The sequence below is a fragment of the Ailuropoda melanoleuca genome, chromosome 7 (assembly GCF_002007445.2).
Source record: "Ailuropoda melanoleuca isolate Jingjing chromosome 7, ASM200744v2, whole genome shotgun sequence".
Lineage (NCBI taxonomy): Eukaryota > Metazoa > Chordata > Mammalia > Carnivora > Ursidae > Ailuropoda > Ailuropoda melanoleuca.
The window spans coordinates 107605971-107624991 of NC_048224.1; the positions used below are offsets into that span (position 1 = coordinate 107605971).

At 35.2% G+C, this 19021-nt stretch overlaps 1 protein-coding gene across 6 annotated transcripts in view; it reads left to right on the forward strand.

The window, feature by feature from the left end:
- Nucleotides 1-19021, forward strand: part of PIBF1 (progesterone immunomodulatory binding factor 1) — a 204286-nt gene that overhangs the window by 137148 nt on the left and 48117 nt on the right. For all 6 annotated transcript variants that reach the window (XM_034665285.1, XM_034665284.1, XM_034665286.1 and 3 more), the window contains exon 14: nucleotides 5062-5164. In XM_034665285.1, the coding sequence (XP_034521176.1) occupies nucleotides 5062-5164 (103 nt within the window). The remainder of the gene's footprint in view (nucleotides 1-5061; nucleotides 5165-19021) is intronic.

The following is a 19021-nucleotide window of genomic DNA, read 5'->3' on the forward strand; positions in this document are numbered from 1 at the left end:
GTCATTTCTGTAAGCATCAGTTCCTAGAAAGTTTTTCTCAATAAAATGGTTCTATATGCTATTACAACACTGTAAAACACATTAAAGCACTTCAAGGTATCATAAGATAACTTCCTTCTATTTAGAGTTGATTTTCCTGTCTTAGAATGCTCAACTAAAATCAGGGCAATTCTTAGTAGAAGGAGGTAGCCCTGGTATTAGGACATAAGCACCAGCATACCAAGAATTTCTTGAATTCACTACTTTATGTCATATGCTATTTTGCGTTGATAAGTGGTATCACACCATATCTGCATAAGAGCATTATGCAGTTTCCAAACAAAACAAAATCACCCAAACCAAATGAGCTACTTACGTTTTTTAAACGTGTTGTCTTCAAGTCATTATTTTCCTCAAAATGTTGGTAATGGGTGACCTTTGCATCTTATTATTTTCTTGCATCCCCTTTTTCTTCCATTTCGTATCATCCGCAACTGTTTCCTGTGTAATAGCGTTTGATTGTGTTCATTGTTCATACTGAGCATTACACCTGACAGTCTGTAACTTCAGCATACATTCCTGAGAAATTACCATGTACGAAAGACCCTCGTGCTGAGTTCTGTGAAAGACAGAAAGATGAAGAGACTTACTCCTAACATATATGAAGGATGAGATAAAAAATGAAAATATGAATGAAGATAACTCAAAGGATTTTATATTAACTTCATAAAAAGCAGTTAATGATATGAAATACTGATGTTTGCAAACATATAATAAATTCAACAGATTAAAACTATAAACATAACAAAATTAGTGTTAAGACTTATTTGTAGAGATCTTATTTTAGGGTCAAATTTGAGAGAACTTAGCATATTTTAGATTGAGAGAGAGAAAATGGGGTAGCCATAACTATAAATATCATAAAAAATCTATAGAAGAAGAAAGTAGGTAAGCGGTTCCCTACAGCTGGGCAGTAAGACGGGGAACAATGTTAATGGGGAAGGATTTTTTTTTGTAATGAAAATATTCTAAAATTAGAGTATTAGTTGCATAATTCTAAACGTACTAAAAACCACTTATTTGGACACTTTAAATGGGTGGACTTTGTGGTATATAAATTACATAGCAATAAAATTCTATATCATTAAAGCTATTTTTTATAAAAAACGATTGTCAAAAAATAAGGACTATGTCTTTTCCATCTCTAGCTGCAGCTGATTATTAAGGCAAAATCTTACGCCAGTAGAAACTTAGATATGAGCATATCTAAACAAGCCGCACAATTCACAATATGGACTTTTACTAGAACTCCCCTTTTTCATTTGGGATAACAAGTTCGTAGAAATGGTTGTGTAGAATGATGTTTATCATTATTTTCAGAGTTTTGTCTGCATTCCTTCATCCAATGTTAGGAGATATTTAAAATATAATGGAATTGTTCCTGTTCCGTAAATAAATAAAACAATTTTATTTAAACTGAAAATATTTTGCTGCATGTCATTATGTAACATTTTGTCTTCTCAGATTCCACAGATTTTGCGATTCAGTAATTAACTCCTTCAAACATGAAAATATATAGGAAATTTTTAGTTTTTTGGAGTCACAGAGAAGGTCTTTGGAACAACATGTCTTCCCAACATTATTAGCAGTTCTTTAAAGAATTATACCATGTTTTTTTCCCTAGTAGGTAGGAGAAATGATTTTATAGTTGAACCTTTCTTTGTGTGTGTCTTAAAAGTGGAATTGGGGCATTTCACATTTAATGTGATGTTAAATACTGAAGGTTACACTCAGTACAAGTTGTGATCATCATGTGATGGTCAAAGGGTGATCTTTTAGTATGGAATATGCCTTTACTATAGACATTGCCCACTTTTCATGCATCTTTTCCATCTCTGCTTTCAATAGAAAATCTGTTCAGTTGTTTTTTGTATTACAAAATGCATTTTGTTGTCTGAGGTAAACACTGAAGCTTTTCAAAGTGCAGGCTTATTATTGTTTCAACTAATTGCCTGATTTGTTTATAAATGGGAAATTTTTGTAAAAATGGAGAAAAGCTGTAAATTGCTATCTTGTGGTCTTTTCAAACAAGTATAATGTAACTCNCTAGTTTTCAGCCCTCAGTGTGCCCCTTCTTAGCATTTAGCACACTATGATAATTTATTTGCCCATCTTCCTCAGCAGACTATTAGATCCTCCAGGTAGAAACTGTGTATTCCCAGTGCCCATATAGATTACAGGCTTTTTATAAATTTTGTTAAAAGAGAATGTTCTTGAATGTCTTACTGAATGAATTAATGTTTCTTCTAATTCAACCTGCTTTTCCAAAGTCATTGATATTTATGATGAAGATAAAAAAGCTAATATTACAATCATTTTTGTTTAATTGCAAGTATGATTATGATGAAAGCTATATGTCCTGTTTTTCCTGTGTGTTCTAGATTTCTCAATATTTTTTATTCTTTTTCTTCTTCCTTTTTTCCTTTTTTTTTTTTCTTTCTGTAACATCTATAATCTATGGGCTAAATGGGTCATTTAGGGCAACCTGAGAATCTTAATACCATTTCTGAAATGTCTATGAAGAGATGTGTTCTGCTGTCTTTATAATGACTTCAGGAGTAAAAGTAAATGTTTTAAATGTGATCAGTGCTTCACTTGGAGACCAATTATATGACAATGTCTTCTACATTATAAGCATTATGTATCATAAATGAGGTCAACATTCATAGTAAAAGTCACAGTCATTTCTGTAAGCATCAGTTCCTAGAAAGTTTTTCTCAATAAAATGGTTCTATATGCTATTACAACACTGTAAAACACATTAAAGCACTTCAAGGTATCATAAGATAACTTCCTTCTATTTAGAGTTGATTTTCCTCTCTTAGAATGCTCAACTAAAATCAGGGCAATTCTTAGTAGAAGGAGGTAGCCCTGGTATTAGGACATAAGCACCAGCATACCAAGAATTTCTTGAATTCACTACTTTATGTCATATGCTATTTTGCGTTGATAAGTGGTATCACACCATATCTGCATAAGAGCATTATGCAGTTTCCAAACAAAACAAAATCACCCAAACCAAATGAGCTACTTACGTTTTTTAAACGTGTTGTCTTCAAGTCATTATTTTCCTCAAAATGTTGGTAATGGGTGACCTTTGCATCTTATTATTTTCTTGCATCCCCTTTTTCTTCCATTTCGTATCATCCGCAACTGTTTCCTGTGTAATAGCGTTTGATTGTGTTCATTGTTCATACTGAGCATTACACCTGACGGTCTGTAACTTCAGCATACATTCCTGAGAAATTACCATGTACGAAAGACCCTCGTGCTGAGTTCTGTGAAAGACAGAAAGATGAAGAGACTTACTCCTAACATATATGAAGGATGAGATAAAAAATGAAAATATGAATGAAGATAACTCAAAGGATTTTATATTAACTTCATAAAAAGCAGTTAATGATATGAAATACTGATGTTTGCAAACATATAAATTCAACAGATTAAAACTATAAACATAACAAAATTAGTGTTAAGACTTATTTGTAGAGATCTTATTTTAGGGTCAAATTTGAGAGAACTTAGCATATTTTAGATTGAGAGAGAGAAAATGGGGTAGCCATAACTATAAATATCATAAAAAATCTATAGAAGAAGAAAGTAGGTAAGCGGTTCCCTACAGCTGGGCAGTAAGACGGGGAACAATGTTAATGGGGAAGGATTTTTTTTTGTAATGAAAATATTCTAAAATTAGAGTATTAGTTGCATAATTCTAAACGTACTAAAAACCACTTATTTGGACACTTTAAATGGGTGGACTTTGTGGTATATAAATTACATAGCAATAAAATTCTATATCATTAAAGCTATTTTTTATAAAAAAACGATTGTCAAAAAATAAGGACTATGTCTTTTCCATCTCTAGCTGCAGCTGATTATTAAGGCAAAATCTTACGCCAGTAGAAACTTAGATATGAGCATATCTAAACAAGCCGCACAATTCACAATATGGACTTTTACTAGAACTCCCCTTTTTCATTTGGGATAACAAGTTCGTAGAAATGGTTGTGTAGAATGATGTTTATCATTATTTTCAGAGTTTTGTCTGCATTCCTTCATCCAATGTTAGGAGATATTTAAAATATAATGGAATTGTTCCTGTTCCGTAAATAAATAAAACAATTTTATTTAAACTGAAAATATTTTGCTGCATGTCATTATGTAACATTTTGTCTTCTCAGATTCCACAGATTTTGCGATTCAGTAATTAACTCCTTCAAACATGAAAATATAAATAGGAAATTTTTAGTTTTTTGGAGTCACAGAGAAGGTCTTTGGAACAACATGTCTTCCCAACATTATTAGCAGTTCTTTAAAGAATTATACCATGTTTTTTTCCCTAGTAGGTAGGAGAAATGATTTTATAGTTGAACCTTTTTTTGTGTGTGTCTTAAAAGTGGAATTGGGGCATTTCACATTTAATGTGATGTTAAATACTGAAGGTTACACTCAGTACAAGTTGTGATCATCATGTGATGGTCAAAGGGTGATCTTTTAGTATGGAATATGCCTTTACTATAGACATTGCCCACTTTTCATGCATCTTTTCCATCTCTGCTTTCAATAGAAAATCTGTTCAGTTGTTTTTTGTATTACAAAATGCATTTTGTTGTCTGAGGTAAACACTGAAGCTTTTCAAAGTGCAGGCTTATTATTGTTTCAACTAATTGCCTGATTTGTTTATAAATGGGAAATTTTTGTAAAAATGGAGAAAAGCTGTAAATTGCTATCTTGTGGTCTTTTCAAACAAGTATAATGTAACTCATACTTTTATAGCAAGGGCTAGAAACCATTACTGCAGTAATCAATATATCACAGTTATATTATTATGGAGATTTTAATGTTACTTTCAAAATTCTGAGCTGTTGGGATATTGGTCTTCCACTGTTACCACCTGAAAATATTTGACTCCATATTTTTTCTGTAAATATTTAAGTATTACTAGGAAACGGTAAGTCAGTTTTCAGGCATAGAAAGCATTCATCTTTTTTAAGCATTAATTTTCTTATTTCACTCACCTAGTGTCCACTTGGCAAGAAGAGTGCTTCAGTTAGAAAAACAAAACTCATTGGTTTTAAAAGACCTGGAACATCAAAAGGAGCAAGTAACACAGCTTTCACAAGAGGTAAATAACTTAAACAAAAGAAACACATATAAAGAATCACAGTGTTCATTTTTATTCTTTGTCACTCCTTTGTATATTTTCTGAACAGTTTTAAAATAAGCTGTTTGCTAGTACAAAATGATTTTACAACTTACGAAACTAACTTAATGTTAAAGCTTTATAAAACAACTCATAGTGTATGGCAAAACTAAGATCAAAAAAAAGAGATTAAATGCCCAGACTAAATATAAATGCAGACTAGACAGGCAAAGCTTTGATTTCTGAGAATATCAACTGGCAAAACAAGTTTGGCAGTTTCAGGTGGCATTTTGAGTTTTTAAATAAAACCTCATTTTTAAAAATTTTTTTTTTAATTCCAGCATTGTTAACATACAGTGTTATATTAGTTTCAGGTGTACAATATAGTGATACAATAATTTCGTGTATTACTCACTGCTCATCATGATAAGTGTACTCTTAATGCCCATCACCTATTTCACCCATCCTCCTACCCACCTCCCCTCTGGTAACCATTTGTTTAAAACCTCATTTTTAAAATAGGTTTGCTTTTTGACATTTTGATGGAAGATTACTTTTCTATTAAACATACTTAACTTGGTATTCTCAAGCTCTCACATTATTTGGTGCATGATAGTTCCCAAGTTATCTTTTAAAAATCAGAGTCATAGGGGCGCCTGGGTGGCTCAGTCGTTAAGCATCTGCCTTCGGCTCAGGGCGTGATCCCAGAGTCCTGGGATCAAGCCCCACATCAGGCTCCTCCGCTGGGACCCTGCTTCTTCCTCTCCCACTCCCCCTGACTGTGTTCCCTCTCTTGCTGGCTGTCTCTCTTTCTCTGTCAAAGAAATAAAAATCTTTAAAAAAAAATAAAAATAAAAAAACAAAAATCAGGTTCATATTTCTTATTTTCTTCAGCCTTATATTACATCATTTAAAAAACATATATATTTTACATGGTGTTTTTAATTCTTTTATTAACATTTAATTACTTTTTTTTTGTTTTGTTTTAGATTTTATTTATTTATTAGACAGAGATAGAGACAGCCAGTGAAAGAGGGAACACAAGCAGGGGGAGTGGGAGAGGAAGAAGCAGGCTCATAGCAGAGGAGCCTGATGTGGGGCTCGATCCCATAACGCCGGGATCCCGCCCTGAGCCGAAGGCAGGCGCTTAACCGCTGTGCCACCCAGGCGCCCCTAATTACATTTTTCTGTACTTCTGAAATTCAAGTAATAAAATGATTAAAACCAAAGATGCCAACTCATTAGGATTCCTTTTATTTCCTGAGTTTCAGCAAAACAGCTTTTTTTTTTTTAAGATTTTATTTATTTATTTGAGAGAGAGAGAGAGCGCGAGAGGGGGGAGTGTCAGAGGGAGAAGCAGATTCCCTGCCAAGCAGGGATCCCAATGTGGGACTCCATCCTGGCCGTGCAGGATCATGACCTGAGCCAAAGGCAGACGCTCAGCCAACTGAGCCACCCAGGCACCTTGCATAACAACTTTTTTTATGTTAATATTTTAAAACTTGGATCTTATAATAAAGGGATTTTTAAAGACATGTATTAAAAATTATTAATAGATATCATGTATTCTTTGTTTTCTGAAGAACCTCTTCCTATTTACCTTTATAGTGCCCTCTATTAAAGTACTTTTAATAATGTGACATGAGGAGGATTTTTATGCTTAAATTCCAAAAGACCAGAAATATTTCATATCACTCCGGTGCCCGACATGTAGTTACGCTCAGGGTGGAAGCAGTGTGGTGCTGGTGGGTGTTCACCACCAACCCTCCAGGCAGGAGCGTGAGAGACAGCTCTGATTGGTAGGATTTGCTTGTGTCTGTGGGATAAATATCCCCCCCATGACTAACTCTGAAAGGCCAACATGATATTACTGAACACAGAGTAAACATGCTCAGTAACACACCTTACATAACGTTTCCACCGCACAGATACAATAGACATGGATAAACTCAAGAGCATAGCTAATAGTAAAATAATTAAAAATCAGTGAGTTTGAATGTTCTCTTTTTTAAATAAAATTGATTTTATTGTACATTTAAATGATTTTTAATAATGGTTGTGTTTAACATCCGGCTCACAAAATTCCTAAAAATTTACCAGTTTGCCACCACAAACTGCGGGAAGCCAGCTCCAGCACACCATGGAAGGCTAAATAAATAAATGATTAAAGAAACAAATGTGAAGTTAAAGAAACATCAGATTGCTGATATTTTATAGATCCCTCGTGTTTCTTTTAACTTCAGAATGACCTATCAAAATATTTCNCTTTTAACTTCAGAATGACCTATCAAAATATTTCTAAAAAAACTAAACTACATGCATACTTATGTTGGATATGTGTGTGTATGTGTGTCATATTACTTTAAAAAATAAATAAATAAAACCACCTTCCTGAAAACACCAGTTAACTGAAATAGGAATTTCTTTTCCTTTGAAATAGGAGTTTCTAAATGGCACACAGCCGCATACAAATTGTACGGGTGAAATGTAAGAAATTAAATTATATACTTCTTATAATGAAGTATAAGTAACTTTTTAGCTTTTTATGAAACAATTTTAAAATAAGCTGTTGGCTTACATTGAGAAAAAGATTTAAAAACTAAAATATAGGGGCACCTGGGTGGCTCAGTTGGTTAAGGGTCTGCCTTCAGCTCAGGTCATGATCCTTCAGTCCCGGAAGGAGCCCTGCATTGGGCTCCCTGCTCAGCAGGGAGCCTGCTTCTCTGCCCCCCCCCCCCCGCTCACGCACGCTCTTACTTTCTGTATCAAATAAATAAATAAAATCTTTTAAGAATAAATAAATACTGAAATATATGTGATATGAACTGGTACAATGCCTCGAACTTGCTTTTAAGTAGCCCATAAAAACTGGGGGAAGGGCTCGTAGATAAAAGAAGAATTTCAAAATATTGATCATGTTTGAAACTGGCTGAAGGTTACATACGGGTTTATTATTCAGTTCTGTACTTTTGTGTATGTTTGAAAATTTTTCATAAGACATTGGGAGAAAGAATCAGTAACCTTATATTAAAATTTTTGTGGCTATAATAGTATATAACCTTTCCCTTAAAATTGAAAATAAAGTATTAATAATTTGAAATATTCTATGGATTTAACTGTTTTCTACCTAACAAAAATTGTGTTGCTTAAATTGAAAATGATTATATAAACTAGCTGAAAGATGATAGTATTAGAATGCTTCTATAATAACTGACTATTCATGATACATGGTGAAAAAAATAGAGAAGGAAATTCTCTCAGTATCTATAGTCTTTAAGTAGTTTGTTTAAACTAGCTTGGAGTTTTGAGGGCCGCCTGGGTGGCTCAGTCAGTTAAGCATCCAACTCTTGATTTCGGCTCAGGTCATGATCTCAGGGTGGTGAGATCAAGCCCCACGTGCTCAATATAGAGTCTGCTTCAGATTCTCTCTCCTTCTCCCTCTGTATCCCCACCCCCCGCTCATGCACTCATAAATAAATATAAATAAATAAATATCTTTAAGAAATAAAAAATAAACTAGCTTGGAGTTTTAAGAATAATACGCAGGTGAAACAAATAAACTGAAGTTATAACCACTGAGTTATATATGTTATTGAGAATATATCTGAAATTAAATACATGAAGTGCCAAAATGAGAATGCTAAAAAATATTCAAAAAAGAAATATTCCTTTTATAGTAGCTTTATTAAAGTATAATTGACATACAGTAAGCTGCACATATTTAAAGTGTACAGTATGATAACTTTTGGCACATATTGTATACCTATGAAATCATCACCAAAATGAAGATAATGACATATACTTCACCCCAAAAATTTCCTTTTGCCCCTTTGGAATCTCTCCCAACCTTTCCTATCCCATCATAGTCCTCAAGCAACCACTGATTTACATTCTGTCACCACAGATTGGCCATGTTTTACATTCTACATAAATGGAATCATGCAATATACATATACACACTCATTTTTTATCTGACTTCTTTCACTCTGCATAATTATTTCAAGTTTCATCCATAGTTATTTCCTTTTCATTGTTGAGGCACATTCCATTTATGGATATACCACTGTTGTTCATTCATTCACCTGTTGATGGGCATTTGGGTAGTGTGCAGTTTTTGCCTGTTACAAGTAGAGCTGATCTAAATATCCATGTACAGTCCTTTTATGAACAGATGCTTTTTGTTTCTTTTGGGTAAATACCTGGGAGTGGAGTAGGTGGATCATATGCATATGGTTAGGTGTCTACCTAACATTTGGAAAACTGCCAAACTGTTTTCTGAATGTCTGTGCCATTTTGCATTTCCACCAGCAGTGCATGAAAATTCTAGTTCTTCTACCACCTTGCGAAGACTTGATACAGCCAGTGTTTTTAATTTTAGCCAGTCTAATGGGTATACGGTGGTCTCTCATTATGGTTTTAATTTGCAATTCCCAATGACTAATGCTATTGAGCATCTTTTCGTGTACTTCTTTGCCCTCTGCTCTTCTTACTGGGGGAAGTGTCTTCAAAATTTTTGCCCATTTTCTCACATTGTTCTCCTATTATTGAGTTTTGAGTATTATTTAGATATTCTAGATACAAGTCCCTTATCAGATATATGATTTGCAAGTATTTTCTCCCACTCTGTAGCTTGCTCTTCCATCTTTTAGCAGTGTTTGAAGAGCAGTTTTTATCAAATCCACTTTATCAGTTTGTTCTTCTATGGATTTCATGTTTAGTGTTGTATCTAAAATTCTTTGCCTGACCCAAAGTCACAGGGTTTTTGTCTTGATGTTTTATAGTTTCAAGACTGTAATCCATTTTTAATTTGTGTATTGTGTGCAAGGTATTGATTGAAATTCATTTATTTGCGTATTGAAATCAAATTATTCTCACATCATTTGTTGAAAAGACCTTGTTGAAAATCAGTCATACATGTATGAGTCTGTTTCTGGACTCTGTCTTTCCAGTTATCTAATTTGTTTATCTTTATGCCAATACTACACTCTCTTGATTACTGAAACTTTATAATGTCTTGAAATCAGATACTATTGGTCCTCCAACTCTGCTCATTTTCTAATTTGGCTGTTTTGTGTCCTTTGCATCTATATGAATTCTGTAATCATTTCTACAAAAAAAAATTTTTTTAAAGTTGCTGTGATTTTGATTGGGATTGCATTGAATCTATAGATCAAGAGGGAAAAATTGAAATTTTTTTTTAAAAGATCAATTTTTTTTTTAAGGTTTAGGGGTACCCAGATGGCTCAGTTGGTTAAGTATATGAATTTTGATTTTGGCTCAGGTCATGGTCTCATGGGTCATGGGATCAAGCCCCACATCAGGCTCTGCACTCAGCTGGGAGTCTGCTTAAAGATTCTGTCTTCCTTCTTTCTCTCCCCCAGCTCACTTACATGCCCTTTCTTTCTCTCCTAGATAGATAGATAGATAGATAGATAGATAGATAGATAGATAGATAAAATAGCTTTTTAAAATATTTATTTATTTTAGAGGGTGTGAGCAGGGGAGGAGAAGAGGGAGCGCGACAAGCAGACTCCACACTGAGCAAGGAGCCTGACTTGGCCTGATCCCAGGACCCTGAGATCATGACCTGAGCAGAAATGGAGTCTGATGCTTAACCAACTGAGCTAACTGAGGTGCACCAGAAAATTGAAAACTTAATAACATTGAATATTATGGCCCATTAATCCACCTCATCCTGCCATTTATTTGGATCTTTAATTTCTCTTACTCATTTTTTATTCTTTGGTGTAAAAGTTTCACATCTTTTGACTAGTCTTAATATAGTCATGTTTTTCCATCCTTCTACTTTTAACTTCTTTATGTCTTTATAATTGTTTTATAGGCATCATATATAGTTTTATCTTACTTTTTATCCCATCTAACAAAATAGGACTTTAATTGGAGTTTTCAGAACATTTTTTTAAAGGTTTTATTTATTTATTTATTTACTTATTTATTTATTTGAGAGAGAGCGAGAGTGAGAGAGCAAAGCAGGGCGAGGAGCAGCAGAGGGAGAGGGAGAAACAGTCTCTCCGCTGAGCAGGGAGTCCAACACAGGACTCAGTTCTAGAACACTGGTATCATGACCTAAGCTGAAAGGCAGATGCTTAACCGACTGAGCCACCCATGCACCCCTGGAGTTTTCAGAACACTTACATTTAGTGTGTTTATTGTTAAGTGTGTCATCTTGATATTTGTTTTTTATTCATCCCGTCTCTTCTTTTTTCCCTTCTATAGTATACATCTTTAACATCACTATCTTGTTTCATGTGATGTTCTGCTACTTTGTATATAGTAAAAAGCCTTAAAATAGTATACTTCCATTTGTTCCCTCTTAGCCTTTTGTGCTCCTGTTGTCATATATTTTACTTATACATGTAGAAACCCCACACTACGTTGCTATTATTTTTATTTAGGCAATTGCCAATTTTTTAAAGATTTATTTATTTTTAAAGAGGGAGAGAGAGCACACACAGTGGGGAGGGACAGAAGGAAAGGGAGAGAGAATCTTAAGCAGACTCCCTGCTGAGCGTGGAGACCTCTGCAGGGCTCAGTCGCATGACCTTGAGATCATAACTTAAGCTGAAATCAAGAGTTGGACCTTTAACAGACTGAGCCTCCCGGGTACCCCAGCAATTGACAAATTTTTAACGAGATACGATTATATGAGGAAAAGATACTGTATTTAACCAAATAGTTACCATGCCTGGTATTCTTAATTCCTTTGTGTAGGTCTAAATCTGCATCTGGTATCATATGGTTTCTGGTGGATGCACTTCTTTAAGTGCTATAGAATAGGTCTGCAGGTGATGACATCTTTCTGCTTCTGTATTTTGCAAAAAGTTATTTCACCTCTTTTTAGCTTTTGTTTTTACATTTCTCACAGTTCTTAACAGAATTTAAGATATGTTTTAAATTTAAGAATTTAAAATATATTACTGACAGTTATGTTACTAAGGCCAAAAAAAATTGGAAGCATACATTTAAGGGTTCACTCTTTTATGACAGAAAATTCACATAACATAAAATTTACAACTTGTACAATTCAGTGGTTTTTGGTGTGTTTACAATATTGTACTGCTGTCACCACTATCTAGTTATAGAACATTTTCATTACCCAGAAGGAAACTCTACCCATTAAGCAGTCATTCCCCATTCTCCCCCCCCCCACCCAACCCCTGGCAGTCACTCTGTGCTTTCTGTCTCTGTGAATTTGCCTGTTCTATACACTTCATATAAATGGAATCATGCAATATGTGACCTTTTGTATCTGGCTGCTTTCACTTAGCATCATGTTTTCAAGAGTCATTCCTGTTATACCATCTATTGGTACTTAATTCCTTTTTATAACCAAATAATGTTCCATTGTACAGATGCATCCTACCTCGTTTATCCGTTCATCTGTTGATGGACATTTGGGTTATTTCCACCTTTTGATTGTTGTGAATAGTGCTGCTATGAATATTCAAGTACAACATTATGTTTAACTACCTCTTTCAGTTCTGTGGAGTGAACACCTGGGGGGGAATTGCTGAGTTCATGTTTGTTTTACAAAGAGAATTTCCCCAGGGTAGAAATTTAAAGGTTGACTCCTTTTTCCTCTCTCTTTTTCAGTACTTGAAAGATGTTGCTCCACTCTCTTCTAGTTTGCATTGTTTCTGCCAAGAATATGCTGTCATCTTTATCTTTGTGCCTCTCTAGGTAATGTGTCTTATTTCTCTAGAAGCTTTTAAGATTTTCTTTCCTTTTTTCTTTTCATGTCTTTTTTCTTTTCTCTTTTTTTTTTTTTTTTACTAGCTTTAAGCAATTTGTGATGTGGCTTATTGTGGTTTTCTTCATGTTTCCCGTGCTTGGGTTTTGTCGAACCTCTTACATACGTAAGATCATCAGATTTGGAAATTTTTCAGCCTTAATGTGTTCATGTTTGTTTCTGTCCTACCCTCTCTTTCCTTTGGAGACTCCATTAGACATGTATTATACTGCTTGACGTTGCCCTACAACAGAACAAATGTTCTTCTTTTCATTTTTTCAGTCTTCTTCTGCCTTTGCTTTTGAATAATTTCTCTTAGTAAGTCTTCAAGTCCACTAATCTTTTCTTCTCTGGTGTATTATCTGCTGATAATCCACTCTAGTAAGGTTTACATCTCAGATATTGTAGTTATCATTTCTAGTTCAATTTGGGGTCTCCTTTGTATCTTCCAGGTCTACTTAACCTTTTCAAACTTTATTTTCTTGAGCATATGAAGTACAGTTTCAATAGCTATTTTGACATTCTTATCTACTAATTTTATTGTGCCACTTTTTGATTGGTTTCAATTAAATTGATCTATCTCCTTATGTATCATATTGTCCTTTGTTTTCACATGCTTACTAATTTTTTATTGGATACCAGATGTGAATTTTACCTTACTGCTAAATAATTTTTGATTAAGTTTTTGTTAGCTTTCTTCTCAGACATGGTTACATTTCTGGGGAAAGGTTTGGTTCTTTCAAGTACTGCTTTTAGCTTTTATAAGCAAAGAAGGTTTCATCCTAAGGTTACTTTTTCCCTCCACTACTGAAACCGAAGCCTTTTGAATATTCTACCCCATGTCCTATGAACTATTAAGTTTTCTACTTTGGTTGGTGGCAATAGGTAAATTCCTGGCCCATGTGATCTTCAGAGATTGTTCTTTCTAATACTTTCAGTAGTTCTATCTCAGTCTCTGGTAATTTCTTTACACACATGCACTATTCAGTGCCCACGTGCATACTCAGGGGGAAACGTCTGTAAATTTTCAGAGTTTTGTCTCTGTGTAGCTCTTTTCTTCAGTACTCTGCCATAGTAACTATAGCCAACTTGGTTTCTACTTCTGCAGATCCTTAACTCAGGGAGTTTGGCAGGCTCTGCTTTGATTCCCCCTTCCTGAACTATTGCCTGAAAACTCTTCCCATACAGTGAATGAGGGCACCTATAGGGTTTGGCTCACTTTGTTTCCTGTATCTCAGGCTTCACTGTTCTTCATTGTTTGATGTACAGTGTCTTCAGACTGTGGTTTCATTAGTTGGTTCAGTATAAAAGGGAATAAAATTATTGGCTTTCTTTTTTATATGTGTTTATATGCCACCTAATTCTCAAGAAACCACCAATGGATTGAGAATGGAGTGTTCAGACATAGGCAGTAAGCATCTTGATACCAGTCTTGGTGATGTTTTTTGGGATCTGACTCCAAAAGCATAAATAAACAAGTGGGATTACAAACCAAAAGTTTCTGCACAGCAAAGGAAACCATTAGCAAAATGGAAGGGCAACCACTGGAGAGAAAATATTTGGAAATCATATATCCAGTAAGAGGTTGATATCCAAAATATATAAAAAATTCCTACAGCTCAACACCAGGAAAAAAAAAACCAATTTAAAAATTGGGCAGAGGATCTGAATAAACATTTTTCCAAAGAAGACTTATAGCTGGCCTACAGGCACACAAAGAGATGCTCAACGTCAGTAATCATCAGGGAAATGCAAAACAAAACCACAATGAGATATCACCTCACACCTGTCAGAATGGCTAGAATCAGAAAGACAAGAAATAACAAGTTTGGCAGGGTGTAGAAAAAAGGAAACCCTCATTCGCTGTTGGTAAATTGGTCCAGCCACTATGGAAAACAGTATGGAGTTTATTCAAAATATTAATAATAGAACTTCCATATGATCCAGCAATTCCACTTCAGGGTATTTATTCAAAGAAAATGAAAACACTAATCCAAAAAGGGGTGCAATATTCATTGTAGCATTATTTATGAGAGCCCAGATATAGAAACAACCTAAGTGTTGATCAGTGGATAAATGGATAAAGAAGATGTGGTATGTATACAATGGAATATGACTCAGCCATAAAAAAGATGCAGTCTTGCCATTTGCAACAACATGGATGGAGCTAGAGGGTATAATGCTAAGTGAAATAAATCAGGCAGAGAAAGACAAATACCATATGATCTCACTTATATGTGGAATCTAAAAAAACAAAAATGAACAAACAAAACAAAACACACGGGTATGGAAAAGAGTGTTGGTTGGCAGCAGAAGGGAGGGTGGAGATGGGTAAAATGGGTGAAGGAGGTCAGGGGTACAGACTTCGAGTTACAAAATGAATAGGTCATGGGGATGTGGTGTGCAACATGGGGACTATAGTCAGTGGTATTGTGCATATTTGAAGGTTGCCAGGACAGTGAATCTTGAAAATTTTCATCACAGAAGAAAAAAAATTTTTTGACTTTTTATGGTAACAGATGGTAACTAGACTTACTGTGATGATCATTTCAAAATGTATACATTGTATACATTGTATACCTAAAGCTGATATAATATTGTATGTCAATTATTCTCAATTTTAAAAAAGAGAAAGAGGGGAAGAAAGGAGTGTTGATGCGGGGTAGAAAGTCTAGGCTATGTCATAAAGCATACCATGTTACCACCAGAATTGCTGTGCCTTAGCTACCTTGAATCTTGGTGTTTGCTCTTTCTCCTTCTAGCCATTCAGTAAATATTTAGCAGACTCCTACTATCTTCACCACTGATGAACAAAAGAGGCATACTCTCGCCCTTTTAATGTGTACAGCCTTGTTCACAAAGGCCTTGTCTTCTAGTAGCTCACTTAGAGATTTATCTGTTAGAACTGAATTTTATAAAATTTATCTAGGAAGTGGGATATGCACAATCTCAAGTGACCATATGGCAGGGTTTTATTTACTTGAAATTCTCTACCTAGGAGGCATTTAGCAGAATCCAGGTAATATGTTACAAAACTTTAGATTGCCAGATTTGAAAGAGGCTATAGGATGCATGGATAGAATAAAGTAGAAGTCTGTGTACTAACTTAAAGGACATCCAAACTATATGGATAAATTTTTTCCAAAAAGGAAAATTACAGGATAATTTATATTGTATTTCTCTATTTTGGCCATGGGAGTGTGTGTGTGTGTGTGTGTGTGTGTCTTTGTGTCTGTGTGTCTTTCTAGGGGGTGGGATTGTGTTTCTATCTAAGCATAGAGAAAAAAGTTTACATAATATACAACTGTCATGCCAAGGGCACACAAATGCCACTAGTATTTGTCATATGTATAGAAAAACATTTGGAGTAAATTTACAGGCAAAGAATTAACAGAGTATATACCATCCCCAAGTTCTCTTTCCACAGAAGTGTGTGCTTAGGCCTGGCATAGGTGCTCTGGGTGTGCCACAGAAAGGGATCTGATAGAGGGACTCCACACCAAAACACTGTACACGTCTAAAGAGAAGATTAAGGAACATCTAGTTGCCTAAGTCATATGGGAACAGGAGCCTTTGGAGGTTATAATCTCTATTAGCTTGTTCTAGTAGAATAGAAAATGAGTTCCCAGGACCATCCATATTTATCTTTGTAACAGCAAACAGTGCTTACCTCTGAGATTGGGGAAGAACAGAATGACTAATTTTTGCCTTATGCATTTTTGAATTGCTTGAATTTGTTCCAACTCACATGAGATTTTTTTTTTTAAGGCATAGATTTGATGATCAACACAGTATTAGACTCATGATAGAAAGTAAATGTTGGTCCCATTAGATAGATCATTGACCTAGCCACTCCACCAAACTTAAGTAGATTTATAAAAATAGAAATAAGAGGCAAATTCTACTTTTTAAAATATATCTATAAACAGATTACATTTCAGCAATATTTGTTGTACCCTCAATTTTACTGCCAAGGAAATATAGACATATGTATACATGGATACCCAGACATAGATCTATATGTATGCCTTGAAGTATGCATAGAGATATCTGGAATAATAAAAACCAAAAGAAATCATTCATTGTTGATGATTATCATTGTGGAGGGGGCACTGAAGTTCTAGATGGAAGAAAGAGATCCTTTTGGTGTATGTTCCCTCTCTGTAGTTTAAATTACTTAGTATGTGCATGTGCTGTCCTCTTCGTCTCTCCCTTTCTTCCTCATCTCCTTCCTTCCATTTCATTATCAAGAGCAAGTATTTAAAAGAATATGGAAGTATTCCAGAATATCAGAGAAAGGATTTGCTATAGGAAAAATTCAGAAGCCTCTATAAACATAACATGCATTTGAAAGTTTTAGGACTGAGAAAAGCAAACAGGAGGGGTGTCTAATGTATGCACAGGCAAGGAAAAATGTGTGGCAGGACTTTCTGCTTGATGGAGTCTTTGAAATACTTGCCAGTATGTTGTACTGTATACCACTGATATTGGGATACATGATTTCTACAAACATGGTAGAAGCATCTAGATGAGTAAAACATGTGCCTTTGTCCTTTGGGTTATCTGACCTCAGCAACTGCTGGGAGTGTTCTGTCAGCACCCTCAATGTATCCAGTCTCTTGGAAGGAGTCTGTAGCCTACAATTCCTGCAACTCCATCTTGGGGTTTTGGGGGGTTTTTTGTTTTTTTTCCAATCTCAGTATTTTAAAGAAAGACTCACTTGCCAGTCACACCCCTAAAAGAAGTAAATTAAATCTCTTTAAACTTCAAAGCCAATCTTTCTTTCCATATTTCTAAGCCTTCATTGATGTGAAAAAAAAAAAAATCCACTATTTTATGTACCACCAAGGAATAGAAGAGTGGGAGATGCTTCCAATTAAACTATGATACAACGCTTTATTCTCACTTGAATTTTTTTAGTTTTAAGCACACATTCTTTTAGACCTCAGGCAATGATTTTTGTCATTTATTACATAACTCAATTTCTACCCTTCTAACACAAACTATGCTGAATGTGCCAAATCCCATTGGAATCTTTTTGGAGATGTTTTAAATGGCAATTAAACTCAACCTATGGCAGATTAGCCATACTCAGAACTCCACTGAAATCAAAATATAAACAGCTAAGATCAAATTTACATGTGCAAACTTGATCAGCAGCGATTGTAAGATGCATCCATTTTCATATAAAAAATGAAAAATAGTATGATTTACGGGGTCCCTTTGCCTCCCAAAATGTTTTCCTCAAAGTTTGTTGATACTTAAATTCTTTTAATAAAGAACAGTGCTGGGGCGCCTGGGTGGTGCAGTCGTTAAGCATCTGCCTTCGGCTCAGGGCATGATCCCAGTGTTCTGGGATCGAGCCCCGCATCAGGCTCCTCCTCTGGGAGCCTGCTTCTTCCTCTCCCACTCCCCCTGCTTGTGTTCCCTCTCTCGCTGGCTGTTCTCTCTGTCAAATAAATAAATAAAATCTTTAAAAAAAAAAAAAAAAGAACAGTGCTTTTATTTCACCATTAAAAATACAAGGCTTAAAACATAAACACATAAGGTACTACACTGCCTGCAATTTTTGAAATTTGGCAAGTAAAGGTTATCAGTCCATCACAATTCTTTCGTGTAGCCCAAGCTATCCTCCATACTGTGGATCATGATCTCATTTTAAAAGGTCCACTGCCTAGCAGACAATGCCTGTATTCTTTAGCATGGCAGGGAAGGCCAGTTTGATCCTAACCTACTTCTCATCCTCATCTTCTACCTCCCCTCTCCCCAGGTCCTCACTTGCAGCCCCTCCTACACCAAGTAGTGTGTCTTTTGCTCCTGCTCCACCCTCTGTTACCCCCCTACTTCCCAGTCTCCATTGTTGACTTGTTTGTGATTGTTGCTTCAATGTGGGCATGCCCCAGACATCTGTCTTGGCACTGTTCTCACTGCTTCTTACTTCGTCTTGTTCCATGACTTCAGCTACCAGCTACAGTAGCTTTTCACTGTAGCCTTTCTTGAGTAAGCCCACAATTTATGTGGTAAGCAGTAAGCGTGTCTATCATCAGAATTCCAAGAGTGCAAAAGGAGTGTCCAGCAAGTACCAGGTC